The sequence below is a fragment of the Lissotriton helveticus genome, chromosome 7 (genome assembly GCF_964261635.1).
Source record: "Lissotriton helveticus chromosome 7, aLisHel1.1, whole genome shotgun sequence".
Classification (NCBI taxonomy): Eukaryota; Metazoa; Chordata; class Amphibia; order Caudata; family Salamandridae; genus Lissotriton; species Lissotriton helveticus.
Window position 1 is genome coordinate 719,827,761 of NC_136068.1, and position 23,701 is coordinate 719,851,461.

General features: G+C 41.0%; 1 protein-coding gene across 2 annotated transcripts in view; it reads right to left on the minus strand.

The window, feature by feature from the left end:
* SH3RF2 (SH3 domain containing ring finger 2) overlaps positions 1-23,701 on the minus strand; it is a 222,133-nt gene that overhangs the window by 13,239 nt on the left and 185,193 nt on the right. Inside the window, exons 6-9 of one of the 2 annotated variants that reach the window (XM_078653050.1) lie at positions 23,231-23,325; positions 17,625-17,795; positions 10,876-11,099; positions 7,172-7,527 (exon numbers count right to left, since the gene is read on the minus strand). In XM_078653050.1, coding sequence (XP_078509176.1) covers positions 7,172-7,527; positions 10,876-11,099; positions 17,625-17,795; positions 23,231-23,325 — 846 coding nt within the window. Of the gene's footprint in view, positions 1-7,171; positions 7,528-10,875; positions 11,103-17,624; positions 17,796-23,230; positions 23,326-23,701 lie in introns of both variants that reach the window. The other variant, XM_078653049.1, reaches the window with a different exon arrangement.

Here is a 23,701-nt window from a genome sequence, read left to right on the forward strand (position 1 = left end):
TTCAACTGAAAATGTATTGTCAGCACTCTATGACATTCTACTCGACACCATGCCACGTTACTCCACTCTGCCCCATTTCATTCTACGCCACTCCATTCTATGACACTTTATTCCACTCTACGCTGCACCACTCCACTCTGAACCACTCCATGGCACTCCATGGCACTCCACTCAATGCCACTCCAGTATATGACACTTCACTCCACTCTACTACTCTACTCTATTCTACTAAATGCCACGCCAATCTATGACTCTACTCCACTCCACGACACTCCACTTTATGGCAATTTATTCCACTCTATGCACCCCCACTCTATGCCCCTCCACTCTTACTCCATGACACTACAGTCCATGACATTCCAGTCAATGACACTCCACTCTTCGCCACTCCACTCTATGGCACTCTCCTTTATGCCAATAACTTTTAGCCATGCTGCACAGCAACCACACTGGTGTACAACAATGCTAAAACACATTGGCAAAGCCAATAGCTCTTGCATAGGCGCGGCCTATTGGCTTTACCAATGCGTGTTTAACTGGCCTCCCTTATTGAATGAACCTCCAATCCAGAACTCCTCCACACTATAATGAACATTAGAGTGTTCAGACGTGCAAGAGCTTCCTGCCTCACAGATCAGCTTCCAACCATCCACCTCAAAGGGGACTTGATGAAAAGCATGATGGGTCATCACAAATACTATTTTTGACCAAGAAGTCATTAGTGCGTGCAACATTCAGTTGAGGGCGCTCGTTAGACATGTTCACACATCTAATCCATGGTATACAAGTTTTGATCTCAGCCCGGATTGACTATTGTAATGGCTGTACTGGGACTTCTGGCTGAACAAAGTGAGTGTCTGTAAGGCATCCTGGATGATCACTTGATCCCAACTTGGGGCCTGATTTGTATTTTGTCCTCTGTGGCCTTTGCTGGTTCCTAGTGTAGGTAAGAATCAAGCTGCAAACACTGCCAATAATCCTCAAAGTCATCCCTGATTTGAGAGCCTTCTGTCTGCCAGAAGAGCTCGCCATGTACCATCCAACAAAGAGGCTTTGTTTCCCACAAGGAAAACAAACATTGGCAAAACAGATACATCTTGTCTTTAAAGGGAGAAGGCTGATGCATCGTCTTTGCGGATTTTTTTTGGCACTTTTAAAAAAATATTTTTTTGTTTTACGTTCTCATATTAGAGCGGTAAGAATGGTATATGAAAAATACCAAAATGACCACTGGAGTGTCATGACATATGCACACACACAGAGTCCATCTTGGAATAATGAATTTTTTTTTCACTATTCCAACATTGGCATACAGTGTGACGCATCGATGGCCATTTTTGCAATTTTAAACTTACTGTTCCAACATGGTTAATCGCCTCTTTATAATAGCGATTTAACCTGCTGCTATGTTGCCTGAGGGAGACTTATAGCGCCTACAAGACTCACACTTGCGGGACCTACTACCGTGTTGCCCTTAGGGGGACTCATTATCCCAGCTGTCATCACACCAGGAGGCGCCTGTTTGCCTGTTTGGGGGAGGACCCCCAAAGCGCTTATAGCACCGACAAGACTCCCGCTGGGAGGGCCTGTCTTGATCCTATCATCACCATGAAGGAGCTGGCCTGGACCTCCCATCTTGGTTTCGTCTCCTGCTTACTCCATAGCTGCATGGCGTCCTCGACGATTCATCAAGGTACTTTGAACTTTGTTGCACATTTGTGCTATTGTTTATACCCCCTCCCCCGTTCTTTCTTCTTTTTGCTGGGGGCCTGTAACCAGGAGGAAGCTTTAGCCCTGGGTTTTTGCATCAAAGTCATTTTATATTTGTGGGGAAAACTGTGCCTGGGATTTTGTCATTAATCTACCCATAATATTACTTAAGCATAATGGGAAAACGGACAAAAATGGCCCTGTACTAAAAAGAACAAATAAATAGTTAGTGAAAGGATGTTAGTGTCCATAGTCCATTGAAAAAATATCTTCCCAAATGAAAAATGTTAGTCGGCGTTTTTTGTTGTAGAAACTGTTTATTTTATTCTTTTAATCCATAGTAATTCTTTAAAAACACAGCACGCATTTGACAAAACAGTGAACGTGTTTCGTCCCTCTTGGGACTTCTTCAGGGCTTAATAAGTAAAAGACATAAACCATATGTTCTTTGTGGTTAATCCTTAAGTGAGCGAGCAACGTCATTGTGAGATAAGTAAATGGGATATGTATCTCCCAGAGGTACTTTGTGGCATCCGGTTCAACACCTCTCGGAGATACATATCCCATTTACTTATCTCACAACGATTTTACTTGCTCACATCCCAAGCTCATGGCCATATAACTATTGATAGCTTCTTAACCCAGGCCGTAGGTGTTCTTACAAAGGAAATTTAAATGGCTGATCGTCGGCTCTCACTTACAGCAGATGAAGCTGTTCTCCCTTGTTAACGGCCCCTCAGCGATGCCTTGACTAGTGATCATACTTGTACTGGAGTAAATCCTGCTACTGTGGGCGGTGCAAACGGAGGTATGGGCTCTGTCATTGTCGAACCTGAACTGAGTTCTCCTGGCCCTGGCCCACTGGCCAAACAAAGGAAAATAACCCGGATGCCTCAGTCGAGGTCCCAAAAAGCACATCAATTTGCCCAGTATGATACCCAGCTCATCACTGTCTGATATTGCGTTTTGGGATAGTACAAGTGAAAGACTCAATAACTTTCTTGATTTAAAACTGCACCCCATGAATGACTGTCTCCTTGCTATTGGGAAATGTTTGAAAAGCTTGAATAATAATGGTGACGGGTGAACTCCAGGATCAGCAACTTGTATACCCTGTGTGGGCTCAATCCAAATTGATACAACTCTTCTGTCCAATCAAAGGGAAGTATATGTACATGGAAAAGAGCAGAGATCTTCTGAACTCTCTGAGATCTCTCCCAGCTCTAGAAACCAAGGGGGAAGTTGCATTATGAGCCTGCCTTGTGAATGTAGACATCCAACTTCAGCCAGTAATTAGACCTGTCCAGCATCCCTCCCGTGATTACCTTCCACCAGCCTCGTGCCCAAACGTGGCTAAAGCTCCTAGTCTGGCATCTGGAAAGACAGCAAGGACGTTGGAATTAAAAAATAAGGCGCCATATTGCCTCCACACAAATGTGAGTTGTAATTCAAACCTCTACAAGGAAATTCATTTGGCCAGTAGATTTGGGGCGAGAGGGCCCTTACCCAGGAACTGCCATGGAGACTGTATAACTGTACACTTTCGTAAGCCTTGACTGCTAGAGAAATCTTGGAGCAAGCTAGGGCAGGTGCAGTAAAGTCTGGGACAATAAAGTGTTTTCCACTGGGCTTTTTCTACAAACACTTGGCACCTACTACCCTTCTGCATGTTGCTAAACAAATCGCTTCCCAATCATTGCATTATGTGGCTCAGTTTTTAACCGGGAATCGATTTATGGTACTACCTGGATTAGAGGACAATGACTGATGGAGTGGAAGGGAGCACAATAGTACTTATATTGTGGGTTCCCTGGACTTTGTGAAAGTGGACAGTATGTTCCCTTGTTGTAGGAGAGCTCTCCCTCCACTGGAAACCCTGGCAGCCCCAGTTCAACCACTGGACTCCAAAATTCGAACACTGAGTCTCTCCAGTGTACCCTATATCAGGTTTAACTAAAGGGGGGAACTAGCCCTTTGATTGTAATTCCCCTTCTTCTGTGATTTGCTGCACTGATCAAGTGATAAATCATCCTCATCATTTTTTATGCAAAGCTGAGGTTGTTATGCTGGAACATAGCTAGGTTGGCATCCAAGCTGCTGATTGGGGACTATTGTGCCCTTATTAACAGTTATGAGACTGTATTTTTGCAGGAAACGTAGGCATTGGATGAAGTATTTATTGATGGGTATACATGGTATAAAATCCCAGCACCTCCTCACTCTCAGATAGGGCTAAACGAGGTCTGCCCACTTGGTTTAAAAAGTTGGTATTGGCTGTAAAATAATGAAGGCACAGGCAGAGGGGGAAATATGCAGGCTTTCGATTTAAGGTGGGGTTCCAATGTTGGTATAGTTATGGTTAATTTATATAATAATGATTTTTCAGCTAGGGGAGATCAGAATTTTCATGGACTGTTTGCTTTTGTGGAACAACTAGCTGATAGGAACGCATATTTGGGTGCATCATTTAATCTAATACTGGCTGGTCATTTTAATGCAAAAGTGGGTGCCACACCTGTTTTGACATCCTCGACTTTCTCCCCATCTTCCTCTGAGTTTAATTGGGAGGATGGCAAATATTCTAGGGGATGTTTACTATATACCTACTTGGCTTATCTAGAGAGTGCTGCTAATAATTTGACTACATCTGTTATCCTGACTTATATGGGAAGGGGGTGAGGATCGGTAATTGATTACGTCATTGTCTCTCGAAGTATGCATTCTCTTGCCTTGGAACGGAATGTTCTCCCTACCATATATAGTGATCACAACCCATTAATTATCTCTATAAAAGTCCCAGTAAGTGGGCTAAAGAGCATTACAAGGTTTGAGCAGTCATTATCTATGAAAGATGGTTGCCATTCTGCAAGTCTGAATACTTTGAAGTGTAAGATTACAGATGGGTGTGAGGATTTGATCAATTCATGTTTATCAAAGGAACTCGGACCCAATGCAACGCTGAGCAAATTTGCAGAATTAACTTCTTGCGTAAGAGATATGCTCACAAGGCCCATAGGAAACAGGATGAGATACAATTAGTCCTGAGTTGATAAGGCCTGCAGAACTGCAAATATTAGACTACGAAAAGAACTGAAGTGCTCTCCAAGGGATCAGGAAGCAATTGCTGCATATAGGAAGGTTTATACCCTGGATTTAAAGCAGAGAATGGCCAATTTGAAGGGTGAGAAATGGGAACCCTCAGTATCTGCTTGTCAGGCCAAGGACCCCCAGGCTTTCTGAAAGGCATTGTATATTGGCCTTGTTTCAGGTGTGTCGCCTAATAAAGTGATTACTCATATTGGCACGGAAAGCTGAACAGACCATTTTAGTAGAATGTATTGCTCTAGTGTCCTGAATCAAGAGAAAGGAATGGCTGATTGAGTGTTGCAGCTGAATACCCAATTCTTTCCTGAGGAGGTACTTGTGCAGATTTTTGATAGCCCCTCTAATCTACATCGCACCTTGCTGTCATCAGGAATTAGGCCTAAAGTATGTCGAAGATCTGATTAACCTTGTTCCTCTGTTGCATTGGTGTTGGATTTGGAATTAGGCGCCTTGATGCCCACTGGGCTAAGTCTGCGCATGATAAGATCCCCTTTATTATTATTATTATTATTCAATCTGTCAGAATACGGAGGCTGGTCTAAATTGCACAATTATTTTAGATTGTCTCGCCTGTTGGTATGGGACCAGAATCCACTGGCTTAAATACATCAGGGAGACCCCTTCTGCTTTAGGCTATTCCTATATTTATGAGAAGCAAGCGAATATCTGTGTAAAGAACAAATGATGGGTCAGGTAATGTTTTCTATCACATAATAGGGCTAAGAGGGAGGGTAGGGAATTAATTAAACCCTCCATTACAGAATATTGTCTTCTACAAACCATACAGGGGATGGCTCCTTATTTGAACCTGGTCTCGGGTACATGGGAACAGAGATTGTTGTCCCAATTTAGGCTAGGTTCTATTAGGTGGCTGCTGTGTTTGCTGCCAGGACAGTATGCTCTCTCTGAGATATATATATATATATATATATATATATATATATATATATATATATATATATACATATGATGAATTATCTCCTCAGACCATCCTTTATTTTATCTTCTTTTGCAAGTTTTACATACCACCCACTTAACGGTTTTTATTATCTGTGCTTCTAGACAGCCATATTTCGTGTAATGCAGTAGACTCCTTTTTAAAATATGTACTCCAATTGCGTCAGTCAATGTTTTAACAATGCCGTTTTTATAGTTTCTATTTATTCATGTTGCCAGTGCTTTTTATTTTTTTATTGTGATTGTTTTTATTCATGACTGTTAATTTTGTTTTTACTATTCATGAATTGATTTTTTTATAATGCAACTTTCATGGCCTGCTTCTTATGAGATCGAATAAAGAATAAAGAATTTAGAATTTAATTAAATTAAACAGTGATTTAAAATAAATTTGGATGGGGTGGGGCTAAAATAAAAAAGCGAGTAGGAAGGGGTGGAGCATGGACCAACGGATGGGGAAGCAAGTGCAAGCAAGCAGCCTGGTTGCAGTGTGCAGCTGCTGAAGCCCTTGAACAAGAAAGAGTAGAAAAAAATAATTTTAAAAAAAATACAAATTAAACGGATCGTCAGTTTTGCCGACCAAGGACGTTGCTCTTCGATAGATCAAAAACACGAAGTTACGCTGCATTCTCAATTATTGGTTGTTTGTTCATCACACAACGGAATTCTTTTCCCATATACCAGAGCAATAGATTCGATTCAACCAACTCCACGTCGTCTGTGGTCCACCCAATTTCTTAAATATTCTTCTGAAATTTCAGGGAGTTTTTTTCTGCAATGAAATGTATGGTCCTGATGATGGTCTACATGACGTCTGCACATTAGACCGAAACGTCGACACCTCCATCATCTCCTAAAGTGTTGCGTTGTCATCAACATTCGACCACTGTTTATTAATTATTTTTGGTTGTTTGTTACATTGACCGGGAGTTGATGTTTTAGCTGTGAACTGTAGGAGTGTGATTATCTATACCTCTGTTCTCAGTTTTTGCTTTGATTCATTTCTATGTACCCGTCTCCCAAGATGTAAATTCATTGTCTCATTACTGAATATAGAATAATAATTTTTTCAGAAATATAAATTCTCTTCGTGTGTTGCTTTTTATTTTCCTTCCTTTGATTGATTCTAGTCAATGACATAGTGTGATACTCTGTAGATACACCTGAGTTTGTTACGCATGTACGACTCATAACTAAGACTCTTTGTTCCTAAACAAGTCCCTTGTAGCACACTGTGACTTTAAATATTCAGTGCCCAAGCCTACAAGGGTTGATTGGGTTTCCCCTGCCTCTAACACATTATACTTGCAGCTGGTCATACTGCATATCACCTTCACCAATAATGCTATCCCAGTTAGAACACTTTAAATATGTTGTCTACGGCGGATGCCAAACTTACCTTTTCCGACAGGCTCTTGGAAGTGTCTGGCTTCACCAATATGGACGGCGGTGCCGAACCAGGAGGCTTTTGCATCGTGCCGTTTTTAGCCACAGTCACTTTGGTGTCCAAGATCACCGAACTGTCCGCGGAATGAGCCCTTTCCTCAGTACCCCGGCCGAAGACAACGGCAAAGTCATGACAGGAGTTAGGCCTTCCTCCTGAGTCAGGGGGAGACGAAGGGCTGCTGCTCTGGTCTGCCAAGCTCTGGTAGCTCTGGAACTGCTGCGGCCGCACGATGGCAGATGGAGTTCGCCGGAGACTGTTGTCCATCTGAAAAAGTGGCCCTGTTTGGCCGTACCTGGGCAGCGAGGCACCTGCGAAGGAAAAGCATATTGGAGGTAGGTGGCCAACCAGAGAAGTGCATGTTTGCTCTTTCACCTCCTACCCAGGAAAGTATCAGCAAAAAGAAGATAACCTCATTGGTTTCAGGAACAGAGGGGCTTATTAACAAGCCCCTTGCGCCAATGGTGCTTCATTTTTAATATGGGAAAAAGTGTGCAACCCTCCAAAATATCTAAAAATTAAAGGAGACAAAGGGGCATATTTACAAGAGCATTGTGCCACCCGAGCATCACTTTCTCCGGCGCTCCGGAAACACAATGCCCTGCTCCATGTTTACAAAGTGGTGTTAAGCCACTTGGCACAGCTTAAAGCCGCTTTGTAAATATCGTACTCTTAGACGCAGGTATCTGCGTGAAAAAGGCATGCAATGGGTGTTGCTGTGTGCGTTCCACCGCAACAACCACTGCTTTTTGACACTGTCCCCGATTTACAAGGATTTGTAAATCTGAGGTAGCGCCAAAAGCGAATGCCTTAAAAATACAGGTGTTAGAGTGGCAAAACGAGGAGAAATACTTCTATTTCTCCTTGCATTTTGCTTGTTCTATGTGCATTGTACTCTGCAGCACACATAAAAGGAGCAAATCACCTTCAATGATTGTTTATGTGCAGGAAGGTGTCCCTTGCTGCACATAAACAATCATCCCTGTAACGCAGACCCACCCTTGCACCATCGTGAAAGGGAGGTTGTGCTGGCTCTAGGCAGCTTTTTTAGCGCTGGCACAAGGGAAAAGACAGGGGTGTGCTGTATTCTTGTGCATATGACGCATCCCAGGGTTTTTAGGTCGAGCCAAGTGGCAGCGCAAATTCGCTGCTCGCTCTGAGAGGCATGCTGTATTGGAGTATGCACTGGAAGCCCCGCCCACTCTCTGCCCACATTTGTCATTGGCTTGTGTCATTATCCTTCGTAAATGCTGGCTTCTGATTCGTAAATAGGCTTGTTAGTCCCTCCTTGGTACCGCCTTCTCTGCATTTGTTAACCTCCCATTATGACTAGACCTTTTACTTGGCTTGCTACACGGTCTGCATTATGCACTATTTTGTTTATTGACACTAATGGGGACAATGGCGGCTGCTTTTTGTATTTGCAGCGCACCCACACTGGACAATGGTGGCCGCTTTTCTTATGGGGCGCTATGCCGCTCTAACTTGCATGCTGAGCGCAGTGCCTACTTTAGAGACACCGTGACACCATGCTCAGTTTCTTTTTTTTTTTTTTACTTTCATGTTGAGCGAGGAGCCCGCTTCAGGGACACCGCACTCTGTTTAATTTTTTTATTTCATTACTTGAATGGTGATCAAGGCTTCCACTTCACGGACACAACGCTCAACAATACAATAGGTATCGCTTTTGCCAAAGTTTGAACTATTGGTATTGTAAATAGCATGCCTTTTATTATTATAAAAGGTATTGCCATTTACAATGCCAATAGCTCAAAATCTCGCAATTGGGAGACCTATTGCATTGTAAATGGTTGTTGAAATGATGCAGTGCGGCACTGCTAAATTGCTTGCAGTGCTGCGCTGCGTAATTTTTTGGGAAATATGTCCCCTAGTCTTTGAGACTCACTAGTGGTCAGTACATATTGCTGCAATCTGTACCCAACTCTCCCTTAGTTACCGGCTGAATCTGGGTTATCTCCCAAGTCAAAAGGAAGGCCTGTGTGTATGTCTAGTTCCTCATGGAAATCAGTTATGGATGGGCGAGTTAGACGCTGCTCTACGTGGCTAATTCATTCGAGCCGTTGACACTGTTTGCAGTTTTGACGGCTTACCCTTATTTTCGCCCCTAAGCAACAACAAACATTGGCCAAACCAATAAGACTTGTTTTTAAACGGCTACGCTATTGGTATTACTGTGCTTTTTTATTAGCCACATGTGAACGCATACACATCATGGTGCACTGGCACTCATGGCCAGCAAATTTGTATTGAGGTTTCTCCTAAAGAAAACCTGCTCCAAGAAGCTCATGCATGCATGCATACGCATGTGCCATGACGCATGCACACAAATGTCTTGTGGCTTATGTGTGCTTACATAGCGACCCATAGTGCCATTCTTAACTTACTGATCTAACATAACAGATGTTCAAGTTAGAATGCTACATTAAATGTTCAAAAAAAACATCAAAGTGCCTACAAATATACAAATATAAAAAAAGGAGGTGAATGGCCAGTAGAGGAAGCAGGATTGAAAAGGGGGGCACCAAGGTGCGGCGGAGGCAGGGAGTAAAGAGGGAGCATGCGGGTTGGAAGGATACAGAAACAAGCAGTGGGAAGAGCAAGGACAAACACAGGGCTCGAGTCGGGGTACCACGCGGTTGGACGGCGTCCCCCCAGTTATTTTGCAGGGTGGACGCCGTCCCCCCTGCCAAACAGGTGGACTTCACCTTTTTGGCCTCTCTTGGACGAGATCGGAGCCCCCTTTCGTGACTTCACTTCCTGTCGTGATGTCACTTCCGGTGACTGCGTCCCCCCACTTCTTTTTTTAGGACTTGTGCCCTGGACAAACATACACCCAGTGGAATACTACATGCTACATAAAACGTAGTTCCATCAAGTCAGCAGTGGAAGGATTCAACTCAGCAAGTCAGAAAACTGTGAGACTGAAATGCTTCTAGATATGAAAAGTAGAAGAATAGGGAAGAAAGCCATGGAATGAAAAGCGGACACTTGACCTAGACAATAAAGCCATTCAAATGCGAGCAAAGGCCTGAGACAAAGCCCACTGTAACTATATACTCGTGAATTGGAAACCAAAGGTCTTGTCAACTAAAAGCTAAAACTGTCTCTGTCCGAGACCTAAAAAAGAAAGTTATGAGAGGCAAAGGGCGAGTCAAGATGTTGAACCCTGTGATGCTGTCAAGGGTCGCCGGACATGTAATGGCAGGTAATGTAAATGTAAATGTAAATGTAAATGTAAATGTAAATGTAGATTGTGCTTATATAGCGCACGGCTACCCGCAGTGGGTGTCCCGGCGCTTGCTTAGGGAACCCTTCCTGATATTCCCCTGTGAGATAGCAGGGTATCCACAAGGTGAAAGTCAGGCATCCCGCCGCGAGGGGCCGTTGTGGAGATTAAGCAAGCTATTGCCCAGAGTTGCAGAGTGTGAACCCGTGAGTCGAGGAGGCACCGGGACGAGAATTATCGAGTCCGTAGAATTTTTTGGCCCAAGACCCGCCAGGGCGGGGAATTGAACCCTGGTCCAGGACCGATCTCAGATTCCGGGTCTGCCGCCTCTAACCCCTGAGCCACACTTCTCCAATGTCACATTCGATTCCTCTGGCATTTTGGTGAATAGCCATATGATCTCTCCACTTACTCTTTCTGACACTGGTGCGCCCCTTTCGGATGGACATCTGGGTGGAGACACTGGGCCCGGTGGAGCTCCTGACAGGGGCCACCACTGCTGTCGGCACATAGATGGATCGGCGATATTTGCCTGTCGTGCTTTCTGAAACGCTACCCACAGAGGAAAGCGAGGCTGTGCTGAAGGTTGCAGGGGTTAGAGTGAGGGATCTTGGCTCTGCAAGGTGCGGAGCTTTCCTGCTTAGAAAGGGTTAAAAGAGTCTGTTAATATCTCACATTAACAAGAAGATACAACATATTGCAATCACAAGAAAGATGATAAAGTTATTCCTCAAAGAAGACTCCGATCTCTAGGCACTGGCCTGTCTTACAAATTGAACAATGACATTTAAAACGCAATCAACATTACAGGTAATCACCAGGCTTCATGCTTGATTAGGATAACAGAAGAGACTTCATGACAAAGACAGAACAAGATCCAAAATGATCTGCCACATTTTTACATTAGAAATGTCCCCTGGCTAGTTATCCAAAGTGCTTGCATTTTTGGATGTATTTGTTATGCATGATGCATTTAATCATTAATTTCATTTTAATATTTTAAGCTCTATACTCTATAGCAAGGTGGACACATTTTGTCATCATTCAGTTCTAGACTCTTTCTAAACTGCGCATCCTCCGAATCTCAACCCCCTTTCTATCCCAATTTCACTTTGTACAGACTCCCGTCATGGAGATGGGTCCTGCAGGAATTTATGTTTATGTTTGCATTTTGTCTATACAAAAAGAACAGTTGATGGACGGAATGCTGAACAATGTCAAATATTCACCACCTGGGCCTAAGGAAGGACCTGGCCTGGCAGTTCGGGCTGGACTGTTCCCATTGGGCGCAGGGTCAAGACGGATTTGCATATGGCTAGGTCCAAACTGGAATGGCATGGTGAAAAAAATCACAATGGATTTAGTGCCAGATCTCTGTACTGGGGGTGAATGTTTGACATTGTGCAGCATCCCGTTCCTCAACTGAACTTTTTGCATTTGTTGCTCTAAGTGGAAAGGGTATATGCCCAGACATGGGTCCCATGCCACCATGTCACTGGAGGCAAGCTAGCCTGGCAGATGAGTGATTCACCGAAACTGATTCCAGGATGCTTGTTTCTGGTCCAGGGAGGACCTGGCCTGGCAGTTTGGGCTGGACTATTCCCATGAGGCGCAGGGTCTAGACTGATTTGCATATGGCTGGGTCCAAACTGGGGTGGCCAGATCTGTGACTGGGGTGAATGCTTGAAATAATTCAGAATTAAGTCCATCATGTGTTCTTTTTGCTTTTGTATTTTGTCTATACACAATAACAGAACGGCCAGTTCAACAAGTTTTGGCAACATAGGCAATAGGATATTTCCTTAGGCAATTTGGTCTACGTCTATTGCTTTTTTGGTTAACTTGGTGTCTCCTGCTGATGGTGATCTAACTAGTCACCTACAATTGTGTTAGCTTTAGAGAACACACAATGAAGTCAGAAAAAGTACAGTTCAAGTTGAGAAGTGCTTGGCTGTTTGGCCAGTCTACCACGCTCAACTCAACACCAAGTTTGTGATATCTATAAGGAAATGCCCCCAACTGCTAGCGTTCACAGAACCATCTTCACATCTCACATATGAAGTCTAAAATTCCACAGGGAATAAGTGATATATTCTTTACCAACCAGTGTATGGGTAGTCGCCTTTTTGAAGGTGCCAGTCACCACAAGTATATAATTAAATTATGTGCATGAATCTCAGGTTCTTCAGTACATGAACTTAGATCTGAATGTACCCATATTTGTGGTCATGTTATCATTTTAGACTTAAGATTTTACTTTTTGCAGATTGATATTTAAATTGAGCAGCTAACATTGGCTTCCTCTTTCTGGAGGCTTTAAGAAAAAACATATTTTTGAGAATGTTTGCGAGCCAGTGATAGAACTGGTTCATCACTGCTAGGTAGTGGGAACCTATCAACCCGATCTGCCTATTAAGTGCTCTTTAATCCATGCACAACCTGATGTCCAACTAAACCTTTTCGCAGAACTATCAGGACCAATCACTCTGTGGCTTCAACAGGTTCAGACACCCCATATCCGACCGTTTTTTTAAAAACTCTTCAACACTGTCTTGGATTCTGACTGGTATGTTTCTAACTTTGGCTGCTACTGGCACAGCATTTTTCTTGAGTCGTATGTGATGTTTATAAGTTTTGAGACCCTCCTGTTTATCAGGAAACAAAGGTTGATACTCAGAAACAAAATCTGTTGTTTGTGTATCAATTTTCTGCACCTGAGAGGTGACATTAGGATTTAACAATGTAACCCCGAAAAGCCTCTGATGCGGCCAACGTATAAGATTATCCCCTTCACTGTAACATAGATCGTACCAAGTATATACTTATTCCCAAACTCCATACATACATTAAAGAAGCCCAGCATCTTGAGGGGTTGAACACCATACCCACCAAGCTTCATATCCACAATAACAATTTAATTTTTTCCTAAACATACTGATCAAAAATCATATTTGAGATATTGGTTAACTGTGAACATGAATTAAATCTCATTTGTAGGTGCACACCATCTATTTTTACCACATCACTGTGATGATCATTGCCTTGACATTTGATGTGGAAAATGATCTCTTGAGAAAGTTTTTTCATATATTTCTTCTTCTGAGCATTTGTCATCTTATTCCTACAGCATTTTATGAAGTGACCTTTTTCACGGTATACACTCAAAATATCGAGTTTTTAATTTTGATTTGCATTAATATCGATTAAAAAATATGGAATGGACACAATATCGACTGGACAGAATATAGATTACAAAAATATCGAATAGGATAGCATTAATATCGAATCAAAAATATAGAATGGACATAATATCGAATGGACAGAATATAGACAACAAAAATATAGAATGGGCAGAATATAGACTACAAAAATATAGAGTGGACAGAATATAGACTACAAAAATATCGAATTTGAGGTAAGTAAGTTAATATCAATTTTCTAAAGTGGTTTTTATGTTAGTATATGTTTGAAAAGTGTATATTTATTTTATTATTTATATTAATTAATTATTTTTATGGTATTTAATTTTTGCGTAATATAATTCTGTAGCGGCTTGTGGGTTTATAGGGGAATAGGGTGGGAAGTCATTTAATTATAATTAATTAAATATGTTAATTTATTTATTGGTATTTATTTTGAGTTAATTGTTAATTAATTATTAATTGTTAATTCATTGAAATATAATTGGTAATTAATTTTAATTAATTGATTAATTGATAATTATGTTAATTTTAGCAATTTATTTTCTGTAGCCGGTTGTGGGTTTATAGGGGAATAGGGTGGGAAGTAATTTAATTATAATGAATTAAATATGTTAATTTATTTATTGGTATTTATTTTGAATTAATTGTTAATTAATTATTAATTGGTAATTAATTAAAATATAATTGGTAATTAATTTTAATTAATAGATTAATTGATAAATATGTTAATTTTAGTAATTTATTTTCTGTAGCGGGTTGTGGGTTTAGAGGGGAATAGGGTGGGAAGTTATTTAATTATAAATAATTAAATATGTTAATTTATTTATTTGTATTTATTTTGAATTAATTGTTAATTCATTATTAATTGGTAATTCATTAAAATATAATGGGTAATTAATTTTAATTAAATTATTAATTGATATATATATATATGTTAATTTTATTAATTTATTTTCTGTAGTGGGTTGTGGGTTTAAAGGGGAATAGGGTGGGGAGTAATTTAATTGTAAGTAATTCAATTTTTAAATTCATTTTTTTAATCTAATTTTTAATTATTTTTTAATTGTTAAATAATTTATTGCTAATTGGTAAATAATTTGTGTTAGTAGGTAATTCTTTTTATTCATTAATTTTTATTTTTATTTTAATTGAATAATTAATATATTATATAAAAGTGTTAATTATTTTAATTAATTTGTAATTGGTATTAATGTTTATTGTATTTTTATTTATATATGAAGTATTTACTTTCCCTACTGTTGCACTCACTGGAGTGGGAATAGTAATTTTTACCCTCCTGCTATCCAACTCTTTCCCTACTGTTGCTCTCACTGGAGTGGGAATAGTAATTTTTACCCCAACGCTATCCAACACTTTCCCTACTGTTGCACTCTTTGGAGTGGGAATAGTAATGTTTACCCCTACGCTATCTAACGCTTTCCCTAATGTTGCACTCACTGGAGTGGGAATAGTAATTTTTACCCCTACGCTATCCTACGCTTTCCCTACTGTTGCACTCTCTGGAGTGGGAATAGTAATTTTTACCTCTACGCTATCCAACGCTTTCCCTACTGTAGAACTCTCTGAAGTGGGAATAGTCATTTTTACCTTCCAAATCCAAATCCTTCCAAATCAAATGCTTTCCCTACTGTTGCACTCACTGGGGTGGGAATAGTAAATGTTATGCCTATGCTATCCAACGCTTTCCCTACTGTTGCACTCTCTGGATTGGGAATAGTATTTTTTACCCCTACGCTATCCAACGCTTTCCCTACTGTTGCACTCTCTGGAGTTGGAATAGTATTTTTTACCCCTACGCTATCCAACGCTTTCTCTACTGTTGCACTCTCTGGAGTTGGAATAGTAATTTTTACCCTCCGGCTATCCAACACTTTCCCTACTGTTGCACTCTCTGGAGTGGGAATAGTAATTTTTACCTTCCTGGTATCCAATGATTTAAATTGTATGCCTACGCTATCCAACGTTTTCCCTACTGTTGCACTCACTGGAGTTGAAAAAGTAATTTTTACCCCTACGCTATCCAACGCTTTCCCTACTGTTGCACTTTCTGGAGTGGGAATAGTAATTTTTAAACGCCCGTTAATCAACACTTTCTCTACTGTTGCACTCACTGGAGTGGTAATAGTAAATTTTACCCCTCGCTATCCAACGCATTCCCTACTGTTGCACTCACTGGAGTGGGAATAGTAATTGTTACCCCTACGCTATCCAACGCTTTCCCTACTGTTGCACTATCTGGAGTGGCAATAGTATTTTTTACCCTCTCGCTATTCCATGCTTTCCCTACTGTTGCACTCACTGGAGTGGGAATAGTAATTTTGACTGCTATGCTATTCAATGTTTTTTCTACTGTTGCACTCACTGGAGTGGTAATAGTAAATTTAACCCTCTCGCTATCCTATGGTAAATATATTGTATATTTTTTTATTAATACTATGTTTATACATATATATATATATATATATATATATATATATGTATTAAAAACATTTTTTATTTTTATTTATATTAATTATTTGTTAATTGTAATGTTATTTAAGTATTTTAAGTATGTTTAAGTTAGTTATATTTATTATTTCATTAATTTAAAATTATTTTTAACTATTTAAAAAATTCGATATTTTGACTATCTATATTTTTGTAGGTCTATATTTTTTATTCGATATTTTTGTACTTACCTGTTTGAAGATAGGAAGTCGATATTTTGGCATTCTATATTTTTTACTCTATATTTTTGTAGATCTATATTTTTGCCATCGATATTGTTTCAGTGATCCCTTTTTCACACATCCATTACAATATGCACTAAGTGCTGGACACTAACTAGCATTAGCTCTCTGTCCACTCCTCGCACACCTGAAACATTCTCCCACAAACCTCCCACCATTCTTGTTTTCTTCTTTGCCCTTCACCTCTCTAAACCTCATCAACCTTCTCATTCTTTGTGCTATGTTTGTTTTTTCACCTCTAATCTCACTGATTCACTTCAACATGTGCTCTACTCTTTTTGCAGTTATAATCACTTCCTCTAAAGATTGCTTGTCTTTAAGCCACAATTCTTCTCTCATCTTAACACTTTTACACTTAAGTATAATCTGATCTCTTATCCTTTCATCAGTCACAGCACCAAACCTGCAAGTGGGAGATATATTCCAGAGACGGGTAATATAATCTTCTACTCTTGGCATGGCACAACAGAGGCACTTTTTGAGCTATACAGGTAAATTTATTAGGGGCTAAGGTAAGGAAAGGGGTTTTTGAAAGAACATTGTGGATATCTCAGTACTGTGTGAATAAGTGTGCAATAACATCTTACAAATCCATTCTGCAGGACAGAGATGGTTTATTAGAACAGTGGCTGTCTTAGTACTTGAAGACAAGTGCATGAGAAAAATCAAGATAGATGTTGTTTGGAGTATAATAAATATCTTAGTTTTAATGAATTGAGGAGGAGGTTCAGTCCCTCATCCAGCTACGAATCTCCATTTGGATCCTGGTAATTGTAGTTTTGTTGTTTTCAAGTATGTAAGTACAGAGTGCAGAGAAACATTAGGTGATGATAAGCAACTAATGCCTGGCATCTGGTAGTTCAGCAGGGCTGAGCACATTTTGTTTTGGGATTGGGCAGGAGCCAGAGTGATGGGGAACCTCTGAATATAGGAGTCTATTTGTTGAGGATGGGGAGGATTGCAGGGTCATTGGACATGGGAATTGCAGTGTTCAGACGAGGATATTAAAAGAGAATATTAAAATGACCCTGTTGCTCCTACAAGGGCAAAATGACGCTCCACACTCACAGTGGTGTAAATGAGCATGCACCCCTAGAATGCTTGGACATTTCATGAAAAGCTGCATCCCATAACAACTCCCATTCTCCAGAATTTAAACCCTGGCCTCACCCTTGACTCGGCCCCCAAGAAACCTGTTCTATCCTCACCTGAGCACCGGAATGACGTAGCTGCCTGGGAAGACACCTGTTTTGCCATTGACCAAAGACATGCCCTTGAGCCACCCTTCATGGAAAGGTCCTAAGACTCGAATGCCTTCGCCCTTCTGCAGGTCCAGCTCGTCGGGGCCTCGTGCTTTGTATGGGTGAAGAGCCACACACCTGGAACACAATTAGAGAAATGGGATCAGAACATTTATGTGACCTGAGGGAAAACGTTACTCCTTCAATATCATATAGATTCTGGCTTGATTTATAAATATAACAGTCAACTGAAAAAGAACATAAGCATGGACAAATATTGCTCAAAGTTTGAAATATTATACACAATTATATAATTAATGAGTTTGGGACACGAAGAGGCTGAAAACTGAAATTGTATATTAGAAAACATGCAATCTAGTATAGGAGGTGTATAGGCCAGTCAATATGATATTGGGGTTAGCGCACCTCCTTCTGATGCCCATCAGTGATGGACACCATTTGCAACCAGTCTTCTCCAAGCCTCAAGATAAGGGAGCTCAAATGACCTACTACCTAACTGCTCCAATAACAAATTACAAAGAATTATATGGTAGCAACATATCTTAACAGAGCCTGTAGACCATTCAAAATGTAATTAGTAGATTTATGACCTGATCTAAAAAGGTAATTTAAGCTTCATAGAATCACCAAATTACACTGTTTGGAGCTGCACAAATATCATGTTAAAATGTACAGAAACCATTTTACAAGGGAGAGGCTTTTGTGACAGTTCTAAATCGCAAATAGGAAGTGGTGTTGAAGAGCCATTCACTCCTCTGTGCCAGCAACAAAGATAGGTGTTGATAGTTTGAGGCTGCAATTGTGGTCACAAACTATTGATGAGTTAAGGACTCCTGAGTTGGGGTGGTAACGGATTTGCAAAGTGGAAGCTGTCCCTTGAGAATGTTCCCCTTTGGGAATCATGCTTGGTAGCCTCAGGGGAGCAGGCTGGTCCAGGAAACCACTGCAGGCTCCCACGAGGTCTTCCGTGCCTCAAACCCTTATTTAAGTAGCACCTGTTTCTTTAAAGATTCAAGCAATCTTTGGGAATGCAGGGGCAGAGGACTCCTGTTCCTAAATTCTTTTGTCAACAGTCCATCGCAGAGCATCACAACATGTGCCCCGTCTCTTTAATATTAATAAGACAGTAGGGGGCATAGGTACAAGGAGTTAACGCCACTGTGGCGCCACTTTTTTGACAGCTTTTTTTTTTATCGCCGTATTTACAAGTTGCCGCTAACCGCAGATAGCAGCAGTTTTCCAGTGTAAACATGAATTTTCAAGATCACCACTTCTGTTCTGGTCACAACCTTCATTGTCATCGACCAACCAAGTTCACAGGTGGCCAAAGATGGGGTCTAGGACCTGACCCCCCTTGATCTATTAGTACTCTTCACCAACATGATATTGGCCACCTTGAGGAACTGGTGGATTAGAGTCTGGCTCGAAAGTTGTCTGCTCTAAGGCAAAAACCAGGCAGTTCCCATTCAGTCTTTCATTTTGGATATTTGTTATTTTATCTGTACTTAACCCTAGAAATTGGGTCTGTGAATGCTGATGTGTATCTTTATTTTCATTTTTCTAATCTCCCACTTCAGCCTTGATGCACTGGAGGTCTGTTTTTTCAACTTCTCCGACTACATCCGGATATTTGTAAAACCCATAGGTGTTCACATCCCATTAGTATCCAGTTGGAAGGATGGCCTGACATTCATTATGGACTAAAGGATTCAGTTCCTGACTATAAATTGAGGAAAGACAGAGCATAGTCTACTCTTTACTTCTGCATTTTATGGTCTTAGGGTTTTGACTAAAAAGCCTTGACTAGTACAAAATGTGAGCATACTTATGGATTCTACCAGTTCTCTTGACCCACAAGAAGCAAGAGCCATTTAGAACTGTTTTTATCAACTTCTGCACTTATCATGCTTTCGACATTTATTCTCCTTTCCCCACATTGTAAATGCGATAAGAGCTGTTAAATCCCTAATGCTTGGATTTTAGCAACAGCATTTAACTTGCTATCATGACCAAGTTGAAGCCCCATCTGCATCATGACCAAGTTGAAGCCCAATCTGCAAAGGGCTCATAACTATGATTTGTTCATGTTTCCCTTGCTCATGACTCTCCATATCGCCTCTCAGTGACGTTCAAGCAACTTTTAATGTCCACAAATCAATCAGTGCCTAGTTTCTCCTTCTATGGAGCCTGGCTAGTTCGAACAGGGATCTATCTTCAGCCAAATATACTCAAATCTGTGCCAACCAATAAAGAATATTTAGGCTTTGAGACAAATAGCTTACTCTGTACGTAGACTGGTATGCTTTCCCCTTGAACTTGACATCAAGAAATCGGAAAGGCAATTACGATCAGAGCCTTTAAGCAGCTTCACCCTCAACAGAATGTTTTCAGCAGTCCCTCTGCACCAAGATGGCAATCGTACGCACTTCCCTAAATACTCTCGCAAAACATTACCATAGGTACAGATTTAATTGAACCTGAAAACCAGGCTCATCTTAGCAGGTTTAAAAAAATGCCTAAATAATGAGAAGGTGATGAGGAGAATGTCCATAACAATTTTACCGTGAAGTTGCACAATTGATATTGCACAGCCCAGCACTGAGCATTACAACATATAGGTCAAAGTCAAGTTCTCAAGCAAGTTGTTATGTAATCTTGCTGGGGTGTGCCTGTGATGCTCCTGCATGCTAGGAACTGACCCAGTTAAGAGGGAGGTGTCCTACATTCCAGGGAAGAGTGAGTAATCTTAAGATGAGTGACATTTTGAATAGTTTGTATGTATCTGGTATCTATAAAGCATGAACCTAGCTGAAAGGCAGCAGAGCGCTCTACAGCATACACGCAAAGACACAGTCAACATGTGACTGGAGGGGTAGATGGTTCTTTAAAGAGGTGTGTCTTCAGCTCCTTCCTAAATTGTAGCAGGGTTGGTGCAGTTCTCATGGATTCATCGATAATATTATGTTATGTTATATCCACTTGTAGCGCGCACGGATACTCATGAGTGTCCCGGCGCGATGCATAATCAGAGAAGGCCTATTGTCTTGCTTTTCTAAGTTGCATCTTTTGGCCTCTAGTCTGATGGTATGTTAGCTGCAAGTGTGCAGGAAGCCACTAGAGATGGTGAGTTTGTCAACTAGATATGTGGAGATGTTGGCCATGATGGCTGTGTAAGTGAGGCAGCTGTTTTTGAAGATGGTATGTATTAAAGATAATTTGTGGCAAGTGAAGACATTTATTAATCAGGTGTCTCAAAACTTCCCTCACAGAGTCAACTGACTCCTGCACAGTCTGTCATGAACATTCTAACCAGCCTTCAAAGGAACAGTCCAATAGTAATGGGGGAGAAAAGGAAAGTATGGGAAGGCAGGGGAAATGGTACAGCCAGGATACGACATATCGCCTTTCCTCAAGAAAATGGGAAACATATTAGTATAGGAGGACTTCATAGCGTGAAACACATAATCAAATAATGATATGTGCATATGCACATCGATTGTCATGTCAATTAACATCAAATTCTTTATAACAAAAAGAAACCCTCCGAACTCTGGTATCCTTCAGTCCTTTGCCACACTCTTCCAAGTTCCCATTGGTAGGAGTGAAGTGTTACTCATTTTCCACTAGAACGCAAGGGCATCGGGCCAATGTGCCCACATTCCTGGTATGGTGTTCTTTTGACTCTTCTGTCCATAACATCTCTCTGGGCACAAATCACTTCACCTGCATTTAACACGTTAGGGGTCAACCTATTGCCTGGTTGGCTACCTTTTTTTTAGTATATAAATGTAGAAACTATTGACAGAATTGGGCATGGAGTGGTATGACCACAACATGTTTTGCAAAGCTTTTTCAACTGAAACTTTAGATGCATTCACTAATTGGTTTCAATCCTTTATCATTCTGGTAGTTCTTTCCACTAACCCATTAGCAACCGTATTGAATTCTACTGTTGCCTAGGAAGCATAGTATTTGAGCATTGTCAGCGTGAACCAGTTTTCATATCTATCCCAGTTCCTAGGGAATACCAGGTTGCCCGTATTGTGTTTGAGATGTACGGCAAACTCAGCACACACTACAGCAGTGCGGGTGACAGCTGTGCATGCATAATGCTCAAACTATGCTAAATGTGTCACTCTCCCGTCAGAAGGCATGAGGCAGGCCATGCTGCATGTGCAGAGGATCATAGAAGATAATTTCTAGGAAGGGACATCACATTTTGGGAGTCATATCGATTGGTAAAGTCAAGATCTTTGTTAAAAAAATTCTTGGCCCTCCCGCAGACCCCCCCGGACAAGGGTCAGAGAGACCATTTTATATTATTTTTCAAACAGAGATGGAAAGATTATACAATCTTCCATCACAGATTATTCTTGCAATAAACATGGTAATGCCCCTTACATTTGGTCCACATTAGATCCCACATTCAGTCAGAAAATTCCCATGAACATGTCTCCCATACAGTCTCTGATAATTTTGGAGAACCAGTGATGTCAACTAGCTCAGCCTTACACCGGACCAATACTATAAGGGATTTCATGGGTTGAGAAGGCACTGACCGTGAGCATGGTTTGTTCGGACTCATTGCTAATTTCAGCACCCTCGAATCATACCAAATACTGATAAAAGAGCAACAGCAGATGTTCGAAGGCATATTATGGATTTAGACACAGGTGGGTCAACACTCATAAAGGCACTATGATCTAGTCCGCTCAGAGATTTAGCTAAATCGGTGCACCATACCAGAAGCTACTGCAGGAGGCCCACTCGACAACCAATAAACGTGTTATTCAGTAGACCTCCTGAAGATGTTAACCTTCAATGAAGTTGCCTTTGATGTAAAACTTGCCAGACTGAATTTAATGATAAAGTGCACTAAGAATGAAGTGCCTCCAGGTAATGTCGGGATATATAACTGCTTGTGAGCTCTACTGAAAGTGACCACTTGACCCACAAGGCTAACAGCTGTTGTGGAAGACCTAAAGGTAGACATTGTTAATGGACTGGGAGGACCCACAAATAGAGCTTGGCATCACATGGTGGAAGAAGTACAATCCCTCACGTAGCACAGGTCCACAGATCAGGGAAGCTCAGACAGTCTAGCCAGCAGTGTCCCACTGAAGAACAAAGACAACCCTGTGGCCACAGAAACTTTCAAGATGGTGCTCTCCATGAAGAGTAGAGAAAGGAAATCAATTAAACAAGAGACAAAGACTGACAATGTTCTTAGAAATGTGAGAAATACTACTGTACAACATTCAAAAACAGGTTATCAATGTGACAAAGGCCACAGAGAAAATATAATAAGCAAGGAGTGGAAATACGCAGATACGTCAACGGATTTGGAAAGGATACACAGTTTTTCTGAGAGCTTTCAATAAAATGACATGCCAATGGTTTGTTCGAAAGTAAAAAACACATTCAAATAGACACAGAACCCAGATGCTTTACACACTATCCACTGCGTGTACCCCTCGGTGCTGACAGGCAAAAGAACGTTGTAATGAGACCTTAGTCCTGAGGGACGGGGACTGCTGTGGTGTTTCACTTACATGTTAGCCGTTATGTGCTGCTGTGAATTCAGAAAGGCTGTGACTGTTGTTAACTGTCCAAGGGACTGAGGGGAGCCAGAATATAAAGTGTTGACCTGAAAAACAAAAGGAGGAGATAGTTGTAATGTTTGACCCTGTTTGTGTTGAATCGCCAAAGAAAACATTCACGGGATATGTCAATACAATTTTGCATGTCCTTCTCCAGCTGCGCCTATGACTCTCAAACCCAATGCCTTGCTTCCCAATGCTTCATCTTAGGTCACCTGTCGAGTTCCTGGTCGTGAATATTCTAGGACTAAACTTTGAAAAGGAAGTCCGACCCAGCCTGAACATTACGGAGAAAAGTACTTGAAAACATAGCCTTGCCAGATACAAGCACCATAGACATCGGGTACGTCCAACTCCATGAATATGAAGCACCGCCACCAGCAGGGTATGAAGTGGATCACCAGATTCTGCTATTTTATCAGC